This window comes from Amphibalanus amphitrite, unplaced genomic scaffold (genome assembly GCF_019059575.1).
Source record: "Amphibalanus amphitrite isolate SeventyFive unplaced genomic scaffold, NRLGWU_Aamphi_draft 000938F_arrow, whole genome shotgun sequence".
In the NCBI taxonomy this organism is placed as follows: Eukaryota; Metazoa; Arthropoda; class Thecostraca; order Balanomorpha; family Balanidae; genus Amphibalanus; species Amphibalanus amphitrite.
The window spans coordinates 161892-181001 of NW_024882432.1; the positions used below are offsets into that span (position 1 = coordinate 161892).

General features: G+C 48.0%; 1 protein-coding gene across 2 annotated transcripts in view; it reads right to left on the reverse strand.

Annotated features, from left to right (window-relative positions):
- Positions 1-19110, reverse strand: part of LOC122368311 (protein outspread-like) — a 73078-nt gene that overhangs the window by 31681 nt on the left and 22287 nt on the right. For both annotated transcript variants that reach the window (XM_043342121.1, XM_043342120.1), the window contains exons 3-4: positions 3459-3524; positions 27-221 (exon numbers count right to left, since the gene is read on the reverse strand). In XM_043342121.1, coding sequence (XP_043198056.1) covers positions 27-221; positions 3459-3524 — 261 coding nt within the window. The remainder of the gene's footprint in view (positions 1-26; positions 222-3458; positions 3525-19110) is intronic.

Sequence of the window (19110 nt, forward strand, 5' to 3'; positions counted from 1 at the left end):
TCATACCTACATCCCAGGTCACCTACCTTGACCATGGCCGTAGTGTAGACATCCAGCGCATCCATCCACCAGCGAGACTCATCCCTGCAGGTTCCCTTGATGAAGGTGACGCGGTCGGGTGCCGTCAGGGCCACGCTGTAGCTGTTGCCGGTGACGTCCTCGGCATCGGCGACCTCCAGCACCTTGGACATGTCGATGACGCCGTGGGGCACCGTCTCCGGCTGAGGGGAGAGGGGGAGAGAGTAAGAGAGGGAGGGAGTTAGAGAGTTAGATGGGAAGGAGAGATGTCGTCTAGAACTGTACACAGAGTTATGACAGATAATATCAATGTTTCGTTGGCGTCATACATGGTTCATAAAGGTTAACTAAATGTTAAACTAAAAGTCAAGTTGAGATGCCGACTGCTTAACATAATGTTCGCCGCCTATTATGTCCAAGGAAGTTTTATTTATGATTGCAGAGAATGCGTCTGAGTCATAGAGCAGGCTAGAATTGGAGTAACTGAATCTTTCATGCAGGCTTGACCTTTTAAAGCCTGTTCCATATTTCGACCAGACCATATCACTGACCTATGACGTTATAACCTCTCCATGACTGGAAAGCTCTCACGTTAGGGATAACCTTTCTCACACTAACCCGAAATGGCATTCACCCTGCCGGCTCTAACTACCGGAAATATCTGATTATGACGGTGCATTGACCAGAGAGCACTGTAACCAGAAAGCTTTGAACAAGCAACGCTGGAGTATTTCATTCAAAGCTGATTCATATCAATTCCAGGGGCCGCGCATTGAGGCAGCACCTGTTCAGTGGAGTGACACTGGACTGGATTTGATATCAACGGTCACCTCACGACTTCAATTCACACCCCCTTTCAGTGACGTCACAAAACGTGATCTGGTTAAATAGGCGGCACGATATAATATCGAGAACGTGACCTGTCAGATAATATAAAGGGTTGTCACATGTCACGAATGACGCCCATGACATGCTGTCAGAATTATGTATGGCCTATGGGGAGCTGTCAGGTTACGAATGAGGAGCTGACACCAACAGGTCTGCTTCAGTCCGTGTCTTGACATCTATTTCCGTTTTGGTAGCAAAATTACACACCTTTTTTAAGTTTTTTTTTTTCACATGATAAAGGTACGCCGCCTTTTCAAAGGCAGAAATAAGAATGCATCGATATCGTACTGCGATTTCGGAACGATTTTTAGAAATAAAGTAAACACGCATGATCGAAAAGGTATTCATCAATGCCCGGGCAAAATCAGCCTTTGGGAAAACTTTGCAACTCTATTTTAGTTAAATCAACCAATCATGTATTGAACGCCGTGTTTCAGTCACTATAGACAGCATGAAGCTCGTCTTTTTCGAAGACTTTGGAGCTGAAATTGAACAGGCACTGATTTCTTTGAAATGGACACCGGGTAGCAACTCGTGAGCCACAATAATGCATGTATGGATATGGACACTGAAGATACTGAAGATATGACGTCAGTGACTATGGGACAGACAGTGGCGTGGCGACACTGTCAGACACTGGCGATGCGGCGCCGGGCGGGCGCCCTTGTGGGGCTTCGACGCTGACTGACAACGCGCAAGGCCAGCCGGCTTCCCCGGAAGGGATACACGTGACATGGCAAGGGAAACGTGACCTGCCTCACGTGACCTGTCATTCGGGGCACGCGAAAGGTCAGCGGAGGTCACGTGACCGGTCAGTGAAGCCATGTGACCTATCTGAGGGATGACATGCCCTGTGGGAGGGGTCGTGACTAGCGGCCGTCACCATGGCAAAAAAAGCAAAAAAAAAACACAAACTGGAAGCGTGAAATAGTTGAGCCCTAGAAATCAGCATGAAATATAAATGCAAGCACTAAATAATATGCTGTTGGACATTGGCAGAGTCAAGATTTCAGGAGTGAAGCCAAATGACCCGAGACCGGCTAGAACATCTAAAAATCTGTTGAAGCCACAAGAACACAAATCCCACCAGAGCTTCTTTCGCTGTCCGGTGCTTGTGTTGCTGCATTGTACTGCCGCAAAATGCATCCATTGCCGACTCACAGTCGCATGGATTGCGGGCCCCGCCCAGGCCCCAGCACCTACCCCCACAAGCGGACAGCAGAGGCCCACAGTGGACGGTGAGGGGATGGGGAGGAGGGAAGAGGGCGGGTGGGTGCGCAACAACATCGCCATATAAGGTATCGCCGCGGGCGGGGCGGTCGTCAGGCGGGCGGGCGAGGCGGAGGTGCGGGGAGGGGAGGGGGAGGGGCGGTACGCAACGCGGTGCGTGGCTGGCGAAACGATATACACAGCGGGGTTCGCTGTAACTTTATCGTGCTCGCAAATTGCAATTCAGTGGGAGGGGTGAGGGAGAAAGTACGCTGCATGTAGGTAATCTGAGAATATGTGCACGGGATTCGTCAACAACTTTGGGTGGGTGCGTTTTACCAGTCTGATACCTTCTTGAACACATGGTCAGTATTTCAATTTTTGGAATGAAGTTAAGAGACCGACAGGCGATAATAAGATCGAAAAACCAGTTGTCAATGACTCATTACTGAGTCCCAAAGACCTTAAAAACATCCCAATTCCCAGAAAGTCCAGCAGCCACCAGCTAAAATAATGTAGTAACCCTTCGCGACACCTAATGAGGTAGCTTATAGCCACCATTCTCTGATAAAAGAGTAACCCTCCCCAGCGTTGGCTGACCAGTGCGAGTTGGTTAGGAGGTCAGGGTCATCACGGCCGGAAAAACGAGGTCGAATTCCCTGGAGTTGTTAAGACTAAATTATGGCAATTTGGGAAGGCGAATTTGGAATGTGAAATTATGACAGATTGTTGCGAGATCAAATCAAGTGGTAGGATAAAGAACCTTCATAAGCAGCTTGGAGGTCATAAGGCAAAAATTAGGGAGGTCAACCGTTGCTTGGTGTATATGCATGATTAGACAACAGACATCATGAGTGGATTTGTGGGGGTCAAGTTATGACCATGTGTCAAGAGAACAGGTCACATGATAAGTAGAGCTCGAGAGCAGATTTCACGTCTGATAAGGTACACAAAGCAGCATAGGAACTTTGATGACTCCAAGGAAATATAAGAAACGAGATATGTTGTCAGTCATATTGTATCTTTGTAAAGTTATGTAAAGGTCATGTGGGGTAGAGAGAGGACAGCTTGATTCAGCTGAGGTCAAATGAGTTCAGGTGAGATCAACTTGTATCACATGGGGTGTGATAAGGTCACGCGAAATGATATCAGGTCAGATAGTCAGATGAGGTCAGGTCAGGTCACGTCAGCTAAACCCAGGCCATGTGAGGTGAACCATGAGGTTAGGTCAGCTGAAGTCCGGTCATGTGAATAAATGTGAGGTCAAATTAGGCTCGGTCAGGTCATCATAGCTCAGGTTTGGCCTCTTCCAGAAGGATCATAGATCGTAATTCGTAACTTACGTGGTCATCGACGGAGTAGGTGAGCTCTCCGTCATCGTAAAGCACGAACCACCGACGCTGCCAGCGCTGGAACGAAACAAACACAAACCGGTCAGACAGAAGAAAAAGATTCGAGCGGCTGGGGAGTGGGTAATAGGACATAATGAGTTGACGACAAAAGACATACCGAGCCATAATCACTTCGGCTCACATGAGACTGGAGCAGTTCAAAACATAAGACGGGGGGGGGGGGAGGGGCACAACACAATGAAAAAATGGCAATATGTCTCCCCGTAGCCCTCGCAGCCGGGATACCACCGAAGCAGTGTGTCTAAAAAGAAGTCGAAATCAATCAATGTCACGTCACAGCTAAAACATAGCAGTTCCAACTGATAGCCTATTGCGTAACAGTTCGCCAAGGAAAACATCACTGAGAATCGAGTGCAGCGGTTCGAACAATTTCAATCGTTATTCAATATAACATTAATCTAGCACAGGCCTTACAAGCTGATAGTAGCAGCGATAGGCTTTCCAGGTGTCTAAATTTGACAAGTTCTCATCACTTTCCCCTTTCAACAGAGACCTCACGTCGATTGAGGTATTACTTGAGAAGGCAGCCGGTTAATTGCAACAACATGCTCCGTTTGCACAGTGCGGCAAGCCGCAAATTAGTCAAACACGCCCAAAGCTGCAGTCTGTAACGCATTCTGTAGACGTGAAACTTTCATTTTTTCTACTACAACTTACAAACTTAAATGAGAAATTTTATTTTAGAACATTTGTCCATGTCGAAATATTCCGTCAGAACATTCGTCCTTATCTTTCTAATATGATCACGCTTTCGTATACGCCGAAGTATATGGGAATCGAAGCTTTGATTTTCTAAATCTTTCTCAAATTTCTTCGAATGATAAAATATGAAGACGAACCTACCAGACCATCAAACCATGATCTTGATCACTTGACAAGTGTGATGTGATTGCTGTTATCATAGCTATCTATCCATTATCCTGTTCTGATCAACTCATATCCTGATTGCCATGGCGACTGTGGGAAACGGGACACTGGGGCCTCGTTTCACTTGTGTCTCGTTCAGATCTGAAAATAAGGACCATCTAATGTATCCGGCACACCTCTTTTTCAGCGCATATGGCTAAAAACTAATTGATATAAGATTATTATGATCAAAATGTGACTGATATTTACTAATATTACGATACATGTTGTTGTCGCCAGTTGCAAAATCTGACCGGTTGCTGTTGTTCGACCAGATTCTATTATCCGCGACCAAAATTGCATGATGAAAAGTCTAAAAAACTTATGGTACGGTACCTACTCATGAAACATTTACCGGTTTCAGTGTGCACTTCCTTCTACCACGAGCCTCTCTCCCCTCCCTAACTCTCCCCTCTCCCTCTTCCCATCCTCTCTCACAATTCGCGCCGGTGACAGAGCAGAACGGGGCGTGAAATAGAATAACGGAGAAAGCAAGACGACGTCGCTATCCTCCAAAGGACTCCTACCGTACTATGGAGCACAGAAGAATGGAGCAATACAGGAAGTGGACACAGCAGCCGCTGAACTGAATCGACGGTAAGGCGTGACGAAGAAAATGAAGCATACGGGATAGTAGCAAGACGTGTTTTGTAAGACACGACATGACATTACATGATACGCTTTGGCAGGGCACGATTCGGCAAGGAACGCTGAGTATTGAACAACATGGGATGACACGGAACTGCTTGGAGACAGAAGCGGCATTGCAAACTGTGGCATTGCAAAACTCGAAGCCTGCAAGGGCAATAATGAATAATCATCTCTTCTGAACTCAGCGCGTTCTAATGAAAGAATAGCATGGACACAAGCGCAGATCGCCACAAGAGAAGTAACAGTTCGCACACTGCTCAATGCGCTCACGCATAGCAAAGCGACGACTATGAATATGCGAAATCAATATCGTTCCGTTACAGACTCCATGTGCACCAGCCTCCATGAGCTCCATGAATAACATTACGAACTAGCGTATTATGTGAGCTAAATGCTCCAACGAATGCTGCATCACCCCGAGGCACAACCTCTCTTCACCACACCTGGTCCCTCCGTGCAGTGGGACCCCTCCCTCCATACCAGAATAGAAAGGGCGTTCTGACACGCACGTGCAGCGCGCACTGAGACCGTCGGCCCTGTGTGCTCCCAGCACGCGTCTAAATCTGGCGCACCAACACGTGCGCAGGGGCGGTCACGGAGCAAAGCCGAAGCCTGGCGTCGGATGTCGACCCGCTGCCGCCGCACGAGCATAATGGAAGGAGAGGAGAAAGGGATACGCTCGCGCTTAGCGCTGAACGTGGAGCTTAACAATATCTGGAAACATTTTTATTTTAGTTCATGGATTATATGACAGCTTATAGGGCAGGATTATAGGGCAGCTTGGAAATGTGCTGAAACAACAGCACAAAAATGTGAACTGTTTGAAGAAAAATAAAACTTCTTAGCCCTAACAAGTCATGTGAGAAGAGTGTAGATATGTCGCAATGTCACTGCAGAAACAATCATGCAAAAGTAAACACCTCACTGAAGCAACAGCTGCCTAATGCCTATCGACCAGCTTTCAATGTCACCGCCGGGCGTAGGTACCTATATCAGACCCGAGATTACACCGGAGCTATCTTTTGACTTTGTAGGATACCGCCGTGTAATGTCACCACCAACGGTCGAATCCATCAGCCCTTTTTAGTTGCCGCGTGCATTACTTACACATTTGCGATTGCAGCACCAAAGCGCGGTCTCCTTGGATAAGATAGCACACAAAATGTTTGCTCTAAGCAAATAAAGAAAGTGACAATTTTGAAAAGTTTATTGAGGGTAAGTGCGAGGTATAAGCAGAAGAAAACGTGTCCTTATACATATAATATGGGCCTTCAATTCCTTTAGGGTGGAGCCGGAGCTATTCCACCGGAACTTTGCAGCCCTCCAGACTTGCACATGTCGAACCATTGGGGCCTCTGATCTATGCACACCTTCAGTCCCGCCCGGCCCCTGAACAGCGAATTCGTCAGTTCATCTTGCCTTTAGTGGCGCAAATCTCTCGTATACATCAATGCAATACTTTTTTTTATTTTTTATAAATTTAGCTCGAATGTTTGAATGGACGGATTGACAGAGCCGGAGCCCACGCTAAGCAGAGCTTGTTGCGTAGACCCCGACCCCTACCGTCCGATCGCGCAATTCCGGGTAACGGGAGGATTTAAATGCCAAAGTTTAACGTGCCCTTCAAAGCCGGACACGGCCTGTCCCACTCAACTGACTTCAACTGGCTGCGGCTGCTCCCACCAACCGCAGACCATCCCCGTCAGGAGTCTCAAATATCGAGCGCCGGAGCGTCTCGAACCCGGGCTCTCACTACCGGGAGTCCAATGCTCTACCAACTGAGCTACGGGACAGGCAAAATACTCGCGTCCGAATTTGATAGTGGCAAGCAGGAAACATCCATTATTCAAACCAATCCTTGCATCAATCCTCGTCGCCTCTCCTCGCTACCTTATGTCATCGCGGACAGGGATGGGCGGAGCCTCCCAAATAAGGTCAACAGGTGAACGGATGCGGTCACTGGCTGATGCCCAAATAAGGTGTGATCCAGTCGGACCGGTTCGCTCACGCCCGAGGTCAAGGTCAATTGACGGAGCTCCGTTTCGGCGACTGCCCCGGTAGCGGAAGGTGAAGTAGGCCATAGCTAGAGATTATGGAGTTCCTGGGAAGCCTTCCCAGCACCTGGCTGTCGATGGCATCAGTGAAGGGAATGATATATTTTATGTTCTCATCGCCCTTCACCAGTTATAAAAAAAACACAAGCTCACGAGAAAAACATGTAAAAAGACTATATCTGAAGGGTGGCCACTGGCCAGGCCAATGCATCAATGAGAGCGAAACAAATACATTTTGAACAAATGCAATTGTACAATTTGCTGTAATAGAGCTACCAAGTACCGACCATTTAACAGCTAAGCCCTTAATGACCTACACAGTGGCACTCCCATCATTATTAAATCTCTCAAGAGTAAGTAAACGACCACTCGATTCACACAAGCAACCATGCAGGTGCGGACAACAGTTACAGATGATAAAGGCAGATTACACCACTTCATGAGCAAGCAAATCAGCCGTTAGGGATCAATGGCTTAAACTTGTTTATCCTTGTAGTGTTCATCCTTGTGTAGTTTATCATTGTGTAGTGTTCAACTTGTCGGTAACCCTTTGATCATTGAGGCGTTGGATGACAGTAGCAATATGAGACCACGCCCTAGCGCCAGCACCCGCACGAGCTGACCCTACCGTCACCAGGGCCTCGTTTCATAAAAGGAATTACTTACGGCGTTCCGTCAATTATGCCAGATTTGGCGTATTTAATGCCAATTCGGTTTCATAAAGCCGGAGACCGGAGTAATTCACGCCATCGAAAGTACGGAGCTTCATTTACGGCAAATGCTCGATTCCGGACCAATTGATGCCATTTGGGTTTCATAAAACGACGTAATTAACGCCAAATATTTTATCAAGCTCTTGATATCAGTGGTGTAAACTACGCACAAAAATGTTGCGTGATTTTGAATTCATGTGAAGATTCGACACTAATTTTTAATATATTTTATAATGTTGAGCCCGGTGAGGAAGAAAGAACAGACAAAATGAGAAAAAGAAACTGCAAATCTTCTGTACCGTACCAGTCGCTTTTTGTGGCCACTATCGGAATTTTGTTTATTCGCCGCGCCGCGCCACTTTCGTAGTTAGGCACTTCTGCTTAGCCATGGCTTTCTGCTGTTTTTAATATATTGTTTTAATAAAGGATTGTCATCAATATCAATTTTGTTTTTCCATACACAATTTTTAAGATTTAAATTCAACATAATTGTTTTATAAATTCTCGTAAAAAAATAAGTGTTGACATGAAATTGTAATTTGTAGGACGCTTGATAAATTACGGTAACTACGCAAATGTGCTTAGTTACGGAGGTGTAAACAATTCCAGTTGTGGCTTTGTGAAACGGATTTATTTGCGCTCCGTAGTTTAAAAGGGTGTGAATTACGGAAAGGTGTAAGTTACGGCAGAGCTTTATGAAACGAGGCCCAGGTCACAAAGGTCACACAGGTCAGGCAGTGGTCGAGCAGTGGTCAGGCAGTGGTCAGACAGGTCACACCGGTCAGGTTACCGGTCTGACAGGTCACAACACGGAGCGCCTGACCAAAGGCACACGTCAACATGACAGGTCATTAGGCCGACCAGTCCACCATCAATTAGGGACGGGGTTTCAATATTGGTGCTCCTTATGTAACATATTGGGAAAACCAGGAAATGAGCCTCATTTCATCAACAAGTGTTTTTTTTTGCACTAAGTGTTGTGTCATGGCGAATTCAGGAAAATGCTGCAAGTTCTATTGAATACAGATAATGAAATGCGACATGAGGTTGAGATCTAATGATCCGACTTTTAGTTACCTTTTATCTCAGAAAAGAGTTCTTTTGTTTTCATAGAAAGCACACTTAACGTTTGGTTGTGGCCCATCTAATGCTTCGCAATAACCAATTATACTGTGCTACCTCGATTGCTCAGGTAATTCCACCTAATACCTGCGCCGCGGGCATCAAATACTAGGAAAAAAATGTCCGCATACATACTTCGCATACTCGCAATATCGTGTATCTCTGTAGGCTAAGCCCTGTAAAGTGCAGAAGATAAGCCACCGGACGCGACATAAGTACCAGGTGTCAATCGTGCTCAAATCTGGCACATCGTGACTTCACCGCTGACACACATTGCAAATCCGACCATTCGCACATCCGAGAGTAACGTGCGATAAAGATATCGCACATCGATTTGTGCAGCGAAATCGTATCATCGCTCTGCTCTTAGTTCAATAGAGCGGCAATCTACGTCTAGCGCGCAAGTCACGCCATAAAATCTCGGCCGCAGCGGCGATGACCTCGGGGGGGGGGGGGGGGGAGCAGGGCAGGGGGAGACAGTCGGGGAGGGGGGGGGGTCAGACGGGCCACTTCACCACTCGGTACGTTCGCTACCTGGAGAGCTGCATGTCCGCAGGCCGGGCGCTCGGGCGCCATATAGGTCACTGCCGTCAGCGCCCTGGCTAACAGCTGGTGGACAAGGTCGACGGGGCCACGAGGCCATCAGAGCCCAGACATGGAGGCAGATGGAGGGGGGGGGGACGGACAGGATAGGACAGCCCAGACAGGGCGGCAGACAGGGGGCCAGACACGGGGAAGACGGGACACTGGACAGGTCGAGCAGACAGGCATCACACATCACAGCCTAGACAGGGCGCGCAGACAGGGCGACCCAGACAGGGAACAAATCTCGGCCCATACAGTGCGAGGTGCAGTGTCTACTGTCTAGCGACTAGAAAGGGAGCGTCAGACATTATGCAGCATCGTAGCCAGACAGAGTCGCCCGTCACTGCCCGATAGTGGTCCTCAATCTCATAACGACATTTTGAACAGGTCATCAGGCGAGTTCAGATAGACAGTAGTCAGACACGACAGACAGGGAAACTTATCTGATGCATCTATCCGACTTTGGTTGGTGACCCAGTGAACTGTGAAGTCAGACAAGGTGACCATCACGAGCGAAAAGGGTTGCCAAAAGCCCAGGCCAAAGCCGCTTCACCATGGTCATCGGTCATTCCGCGTCATGGAACGACCGAAAACAGCAAACTAGCCAGAGGAAGCCGGCAGTTTACACATACTGTTCCAGATAATTCAGTATGTAGGTGAGGCCGCCAGACTTGCCGGGAGAAGTCGACAATCACGGAAAATCACACAACCCCAAAACGGAAGTGACGCAGATGATGGAATTCCACAGGAGAGGCTGCACGGCATGGGACAGTGTTAGATGTCGTGAGCGATTGGTGGAATCGATGAATGTTCTTTCCCACAGACGGCCTGCAAGCGAAGCGATTTCCCGCGGGTGGCCACATCAGACACGAGAGGCTAAACCATGTGTCGGCACCTTCCACTATTGGCATTTCCGTATCATAATTTCCCGAGAAATGTCACTTCCCGAATTTAATTGATTTTAAATTCGTTTTCTAAGAGCTCACTTCTTCGTAAGGAGGCCCGAGAGGCGAGAGGCCACCAGCTCATCGCTCATGACAGGTCCTTCAAAAGCCTGGCGTACTTGTCTTGTTTAGAGAATGCTTTTCTATCAGACCCACCGAACTCCCAAAACTCATAGAGTCTAGACCACTGACCCGCAGACCGTTCGACCAACAATTCGACCAACCGACCAACCGACCAACCGCCCAACCAGTCAACCAACCGTCCCACCAGCAGACCAACCAACCGACCAACCGCGCCACCAGCTGACTCCCATCACAGTCGCCCATTCATTACTGTTCCCCTCCCTCCCCCTCCCCTCCCCCGAACTGGGATAGCTTGTTTACAGCTGGTGCGGTCAGCCGGGTGAAAGTCCCCCCTCCCCTCCCCGGCTGGCCGCCCCGCCCCTCCCCCACGGCGGCGCCAGTGCAAAGGCGAAGGGAGGGATGCGCTTTGGAGTGGACCTCAGACCTGGGGTAGCGGAATGGACAGAATTCATATTGATAGACAGTGCAAGGGAATGAAATATCTGACGTCAATGTGCCGAGAACCAGCCAAATGCAAGTGCATACTGCAGTGCAATGTGCCAAATGGCGCCTCCCTTGCCACAAACAAATCACAGAAGTTTCCATTACTGATGAGTGATGATGAAACAAGCTGGGAGATTTCCATGCAAGTGGACTTCCGTATTCCTATAACCACTATCCAAGGGTTTACCACAGAAGTAATCTCTGATTACATAGAACAGGCATTCCGAGAAAAGAATCCGATCCTTACCAGAATATTGAAAGTGTCGTAGCCGGTTGATTGCTACAATCGCCGGTTTTTGATGGACCGAAAACACTCGTCTAGCAGGTATGGGATGGCCAGGTATCTGATGGTTATTCTTGCCGCTCTATTGCTCTGCCCTGTGGCTAGTTCTGACCAAGTTCTGACCTTATTCGCTGCTCACCGAATCTCTCAGCTCCAATGCATGTTGCCTCGCGGACCTTTTGATCGCCGTGCCCGTCGTCCCCCAAATCTGGCGGCTCTGCTGCGTGTTGCCCCGCGGCTAGCTCGAGTGCCGAGCGCCCGAGCGCCCGGCGCCTAGCCTGCCGACACCGTCCCTGCCTGCCGGCCCTTCACTCACGCGTCGAGGCAGGGGGAGCGAGGCGGCCGGCAGGCTGCGGGCGGTCGCCGGACTGACCGATGCAACTGACCAGTTTGGTCAGTGGTCAGGCCGGCGACTGGAAACGATACGCTCCCGTTGCCAGTCCACAGTGGTGAATGGGTCACACTGAGCCGTGGTTACGAAAAACTGATCAAACAAAATAGAACGGTAGGTAGTGCAAGAGAAACACTCCCAAAAAGGAATTAGTTGAGATGAAACAAGTTAGGTAGAGGAGAGGAAAAGGGCGAGGGAAGAGGAGAGAGAGAGAGAGAGAGAGAGAGAGAGAGAGAGAGAGAGAGAGAGAGAGAGAGAGAGAGAGAGAGAGAGAGAGAGAGAGAGAGAGAGACGATTGCGCTGCTTCTCGCAGTGCGTCTGCTGACCATGTCTGACTGGGTGGTAGCTGAGAGTAACTATCTGGCACAAGGTCAGTCTCTCCTCATCTCAGCATTAACTACCGTCGGCTATCACCAGCCCTGACTCCGGCTGCCTACCTGACTACCTGCCCGTCCGCCAGCCTGACTACCTTCTTGCCTGCCTAACCGTTGACTTCTTGAAAGTCGGGCTCTTGTCGTTTCGGCCATGATTTTGCTTTGCATAGGCACTAGGCAGGCAAAATGGGCATGGCTTTGACCTACGCAGCGCCAGCTCGGAAGTTACTTTGGCTTTGTGTCCTGTCTGAATGTCACCCATCAAAAAAGCCAAGAGGCTTTTCTAGCCTGAAGACTAGATTACTTGAGGTTTTAGCATCAATTTAACCTCTGATTCAGAAGTGACAACAGCACATCCACCTCGGGAAGGACACGATAAGATCAAGGGTCACAATCAAACACCGATAGCCAAGCGTCCAGGAATGTTGACATGCGTCACGCTTTACAGGCACCGAAAAGGTTGGTAAATAAAGCGAAATCCTGTACACACGGATCTTGTATGCTTCCACCAATTTAGTCTAAAAGCGCCGCGCAGATAGTCAAACAAAAAGTCACATCTAATGACACATAGCTGAGGCTTAGTCAAATATCGTAGCGTAGCGATATTATCCAAGGACATGGTTCTAAAATCGCTACTGCTGACAGTTTTTACAACACTCTGCCGATGACATGGCGTAAAAATCTGTACCGCAAAAAAGTCACGTTGAATATACCGCCTCAGCTCGGCACGACTATCGACTATATGTACTATAATTCGGTTACTATATGTAGTCATCGAATTCTATCGTACCTATGTCATGGATGATGATATTTGTCATTTGGGCTGTTGGGGTGTTCTGTCTGACTTCATTGGTTGTCGATGTTATAGGGGATGAATCCATGCACAAGCCCCAAAGGCCACGTTACCAGCAATAAATTAATAAGGAGCACGGGGTTGGCGATTAAAAAAAAAATATTGATGGCACCAGTTAGCCAGTCCCGCATGCACTTCACCTACGCTTCCCCAGCATCCCACCCTCGCCCAGTCCGCACCCTCTTACAATCCGCTTATTACCCGCATCCAAATCCCTCGAGTCCCTGCCCACCCCAACTGTAACCCTATACCAGCCCAGCCCCCGGCTGGGCGTGCCTCGATCCTACCTGACTCACCGTGAATCACCACGGCACACGAAACACCAAGGACGAACGTCGGTGTCCGTGGAAAACCTTGCTACATCGACCGTCACGGAAGACTGGTTTAAACTGCTCCAAAATGTATGGGAATCGGCAAACTGCTCTGCACAATGAACCCGCATGTCCAGTAGACATGCAGGTTCGGTGGAAGCCTCTTTAGGCGTGCGTTTTTAATCCTAATGCTTCAGACGTGCAAAATCGGTAAAAACCACTTCAGACATTCGGTAAAAATCAAATAATTCCAAAACGGGTACGAATCTGAAGCTCCCAGGAAGAAACAGAGCTACGCGAAAGCTACCGAAAATTACTGAAGATTAAAATAAAAGTTCACCAATCGTTTTCCCATGGACGAGCTGACCATTTGAGGCACAGACGCAAACGACAAAAGAGCAACAGCATTGGGCAGACCCGGCATTCCGGAGGTCCGCTTACGGCTGCATGTGGACAACGTGAGTTGCATATCAACTCACGGCGACTCACGGCCAACTCACGGCCAACTCACGGCCGCAGCCGGCCCCGTCGTGACCCGTCTGATCCGCTTCCGGGCTGAGCCAGCCCAGCCTTGTATGGACAGACGTGACCGGGCAGCGGTGCGATGACAGGACGAATGCAGCCGCTGCACACAGGGCCGATCGCCAGGTCTAGCACGACATGGGTAAAAAAATCGAACTTTGTGGATGTGCAATGAAACCTATACCAATTTGTTCAAAAATGATCATACTACATTGCTGTGGTCTTTGTTTTCCAACACAATGGCTATATTATGGCGAAAACTCAGCTTAAACACGAACTTCGGAATCGTTTGGACCGAACTCGTCCCCCGCACTCTTCGACAACGTATCTTTGATCCACGAAAACAATCACAATTAGAGGAGGAATTCCACATTTATATACATCAAACGATAGCTCCGGGTCTGCAGAACACACCTAACCAGACTTGTGCCAAGGTCCCAAAAAGATCCGAGATCCAGGGTTCGCAGAGTCCAAGGTCTGGGACCTTGATGGATCCTGGACCTTGCATTGTCATTTTTGTCGCGAGACCTTGGAAACCCAGGACCTTAAAACATCCATATGCCGCGAGACCTTGGAATCCCAGGACCTTAAAACATCCATATGCCGCGAGACCTTGGAATCCCAGGACCTCAACATTTGCATATGTCGCGAGACCTTGGAATCCCAGGACCTCAACATTTGCATATGCCGTGAGACCTTGGAATCCCAGGACATCAACATTTCATGTGACATGAGACCTTAGAAACCCAGGACCTCAACATTTCATATGCCGTAAAACCATGGAAACCCAGGGGTTAGGACCTCAAAATTTTGGTATGCTGCAAGACCCTGCAGAATGCAGACCTTCAGTACCAGTTTTATTATTTGTCATGGGATCTTAGGAGAACGGTCTGGACCTACACCACCATTTTGTTGGGGGACCTCAAGAATCCTGCAAGCTGGACCATGATGTTTATGTTGCACATGGGCCACTAAGGACCCTGCTCTAGGTTTTGTCTGTAAGCACTTCAATAAATATATATGGTTGAGCGACCAGCTGCAAGGGGCTAGATAATTAGCTACACGAAGAGAAAACAAACCAGACTGTGTAGACATATATAGAGCAAAATCATTGCCATGGTTGTGAGGCAGAACTGGATTAAGAGACGGTAGCTTTTTACATTATCAATGTTATGGATTATGAAACTGTCAAACAGTGGACAGTGGTGGTTTGGAAAGTTCTTTTCTAATCTCACCTCACATATTTTCTGGGTTGTGATATGCCGGGCTTGAAGCTACTTGGAAGCTACCCACTGACCAAGTAAGTGTCAAACTTATTTGTTTTGCAATTCATCAAATCACCATTGAGCAATGAGCAATATAAGCAATCATTCCATCACAGTTCAACTTTTTCGTTTAGCAGGTTTTCGTCGGACAATTTTTCGTCTGCAGATTTTCGTCCGCAGACTTTCGTCTATGCATTTGTTCGTCTGTGCATTTTAAGTCCGCGCATTATTTTCATAAGGACATTTTCCGCCTCGTCCAGACGAAAAAATGCCGGACAGAAAAATACTCAGACGAAAAATGCACCAAATTAATTCGAACAGACGAAAAAATGCAAGACGAAAAAGTCAGACGAAAATCTGCCGACGAATAACCGGCTGACGAAAAAATTGTCAGATGGAATTTTGTTCAGAGCCTTCAATCTGATGTGAATGAACAGTAAGTAAGGTTTGCGCTCGCTGATACTCTAATTCTATTGGCTTAGTCGATCAGCTTTTCTGTGAGCGCTCGCGCAAACAAGACTTAGAACATATTTTACTTTTTATCCTAGGTATTATGTAACTGGATGTGCAGAAAATCGAAAGCATATACCTATCCAATTCAACTTTTCCATTTCTATGAAGCCTGTAGGTTTTATTTCTGTTTGTTTATATTGCCTGAAAGAATACTTGAATGTCTGTCTTCAATAACTGTAAGGTGCTATCCTACATTCCTACTGATAAGGTAAGATTGAATTGAAAGGGACATGACAATACAAATTGCAAGGTACCTATTACCTACCTATATCTTTTACGAATTTGTCAGGTTAAAGAAGGAGAGATTGATATTATGATTCATTTTTAACTTGTGTTGAAGCTCCCCCTACCTATGCTGGTTAACGATAAAACCACCACAGTCCACAGGTTTGCATAGGTTCTGCCCCTTTAAATGTTGCTGGGCATCCATTGGCAGAATATTTAGAAGTAAGTCTGCTCATCAGAATGTTAGTTTGTTTAAGTTCTTGTTGTTGGACCCTGAATACTTTGGATCCTGAGATGTATTCTTGCCGTGGGACCTTGAGGACTGTGGACCCTGAACTCTGAAGTGTGTACTTGTCATGGGACCTTGGGGACTGTGGATCCTGAAATTCACACTTGTCGTGGGACCCTAGGGACTGTGGATCCTGCAATGCATTCTTGTCGTGGGACCTTGGGGACTGTTGATCCTGCAATGCATTCTTGTCATGGGACCTTGGGGACTGTGGACCCTGCAAAGTATACTTGCTATGGGACCTTGGAAACCTTGGATTCTAGAAATTGAATTTGCCGTGGGATCTTGGAAACCTTGGATTCTAGAAATTGAATTTGCCGTGGGACCTTGGAAACCTTGATTCTAGAAATTGAATTTGCCGTGGGACCTTGGAAACCTTGGATTCTAGAAATTGAATTTGCCGTTGGACCTTGGAAATCTTGGATTCTAAAAATTGAATTTGCCGTGGGACCTTGAGGATCCTGGATCTTGATTTTTGGTCCCGGCACAAGTCTGCACCTAACCACATGAAAATGGCGAACTCTTACTTGCTTATGATGTATAGGCACCGCAAAGATTTAAAAACGAAAATACAATTTCACATAATTGATGTCACACACAAATAGACTTTTAAAAAAAGTACCGCAGAGTACCGCTTCGAAAATCTCGCTACATGTCAATGATTCGTTGCACTACAAGATCCGACAGTCATTTTTTGCGACTTTTTGCGACTTTGGATGTAGCAGCCAAACATCAACCCGCGCCGGACCGGTGCCCGGCGTCAAACGCGCCGGGCCGGGAGGTGTTGATTGAACACTCCCCTTCTAACTCGGCTCTTGGGCCACATAGCGACACGTAGTAAGTGGCATTCGAAAGAGCGCCCGAAATTCCAGATGGAGTAATTAGTCATTTCTAGGTCAGGTCAAAGGTCACGTCACCAGAGGTCATCAAAGGTAGAATGTTGCATTTATCAACATTTATCGAAAACCGGCTCTTACATCGGGGACCAATAGAGCTACATCGCTGCGGAAAAGTGCATTCAATTGCTCTTTTAGCGGTCTTTCTGAAATAAGCCCTCAGATTTGGCTTAACCCTCGCCCCTAGTGGTGTTTTTCCAGCCGCAAACGTATAGAAGGGGTCCGTTGGACCCCCCGCCGTTTCGCCCCTGATCGAGCTAGAGCTTCGCGGAAAAGACGAGCGTGTTGCCCGTGACAAGAGGAAGCTGATGATACCCAATTGTAAGGTCCTAGGTCATCGATTGACCTTCCAGGTCAGGTCAATGACCCAAAAGTCGGGAAAATCGGGACCTGTTAGAACGTCGTAAAGGGTGGCTGCTATGGGTTTTTTGGGTGCTGATCACGAATATAATATTATTTACGGTCATAGATGATGTCTTCATACCTTTAGGCCAGGTCGGGTCAGGTCAGGTCAGGTCAACTAGTAAGGGTTTTGCCGGGTATTTGCAGTAGGTGGCAACCGCCTCTGACAGCTTTGTAACATGTTACGAAGGCACCAAAGCTACATAGTAAATGTTCAAATGGTTGCTAGATTCGAATTCAGCTCCAAAAACTAGCCTAGAAACATGTAAAACTCGAAAAAGTGAACCAAGGTCATCAAAGGTCAATGACCTTACCTGACCTTCTGGTGACCTTGACACCCATTCTAATGCATGGGAGCAACATAATATCCCATGTTTGAACGCTTTAAACCAAGAAAAGACTGCAAGCCCGCGGCTAATGCGAGCCGACATACGCTGAATCGCGATTCCGGCCAAACATGGTCTCGAAAGAAGGTGTTGCGTACTGCGCTATTGATTTAGTGTTGTATACTGCGCTGTTGATTTAGTGGCCGATTTCACTGGTCGGGTTTTACACGTCAGCGGAGTCGATGCCGGAAGGTTTGTTCGTGTGCGCGCCATTCGTGTCTGGGCTGGCGACTGGGTGGAGTTCGTGGCGGTGTTCCAATACATGAAGACTACGAGGCACAGTTGAGTGTTCTGCGGACAAGGACGGAACACTTTTTGGCGACGAGGATCATCATTAGGACTGCACTATGGCGGCGCTTCAACCTCCTGCGCAGTTCACGCCCGGTGAGAATTTCGAACGATGGCTGCGAGGGGTGGAATTTTATTTGGTGGCAGTAGACATCACCTCGCCGGAGAGAAAAGCTGCTGTTTTACAAACGCTCATGGGGCTGGAAGTGCAGGAGATCGTTCGCACCCTCCCACAACCTTCTGGTCTGCCCCGCTCTGCAGACGAGTATAAGCTCCTAACTGAGAAGTTGAAGGCTCATTTTCAACCAATGGTGAACGTCACCTATGAAAAGGCAATCTTGCATGATTTGTTCCGGAAGGAGGGGGAGAAGTTTGATGCGTTTATAACTCGCTTGCGTTTGCAAGCAGATCGATGTGGGTATGATTTGGTGGCGAGAGAGACTGTCGTGCTGGAATGTGCTGTTGCCAGGTGCAAGGACCCGGAGCTGCAGAAGAGGTTTTTTGCAGATCCACACCTGACGCTACAAAAGGCTGTGGAAATGGCCCAACACCTGGAGGTAACCAGAACCCAGCTGGAGGACCTCAACAGGCCAGGACTTCACTTCAGCCAGGTGGCACCACAGCAGCTGCATCTCGTCCGGTCTACATCCACGGTGAGGTGTCAAAGGTGTAACAGTCGGAGGCACCAGGCCAGTCAGTGTCCTTTCAGGACCCAAAGCTGCTTCAATTGTTCAAAGGTGGGACATACTCAGTCTGTCTGTCAGTCTAAGCAGTTGCCAAAGAAGTCTGCGGTTGTGTCTGGCCAGCCAACCAAGTGCAGTAGATGTCTGGGAACATCCCACCAGCCGACTCACTGTCCCTTCAAGAAGTCGGCTTGCTTTGCGTGTGGGAGGATTGGTCATACTCGAGCTGCTTGTAGGATCAACCATCCACAAACCACCCAGACGTCTCATTTTGTGGAACCCGACACTGAAGTGTATGAATTGTTTGGACTTGCCCATGTTGGCCAGGAGATGTGTGTCTCTGAACCTGCCTCCAGCCTG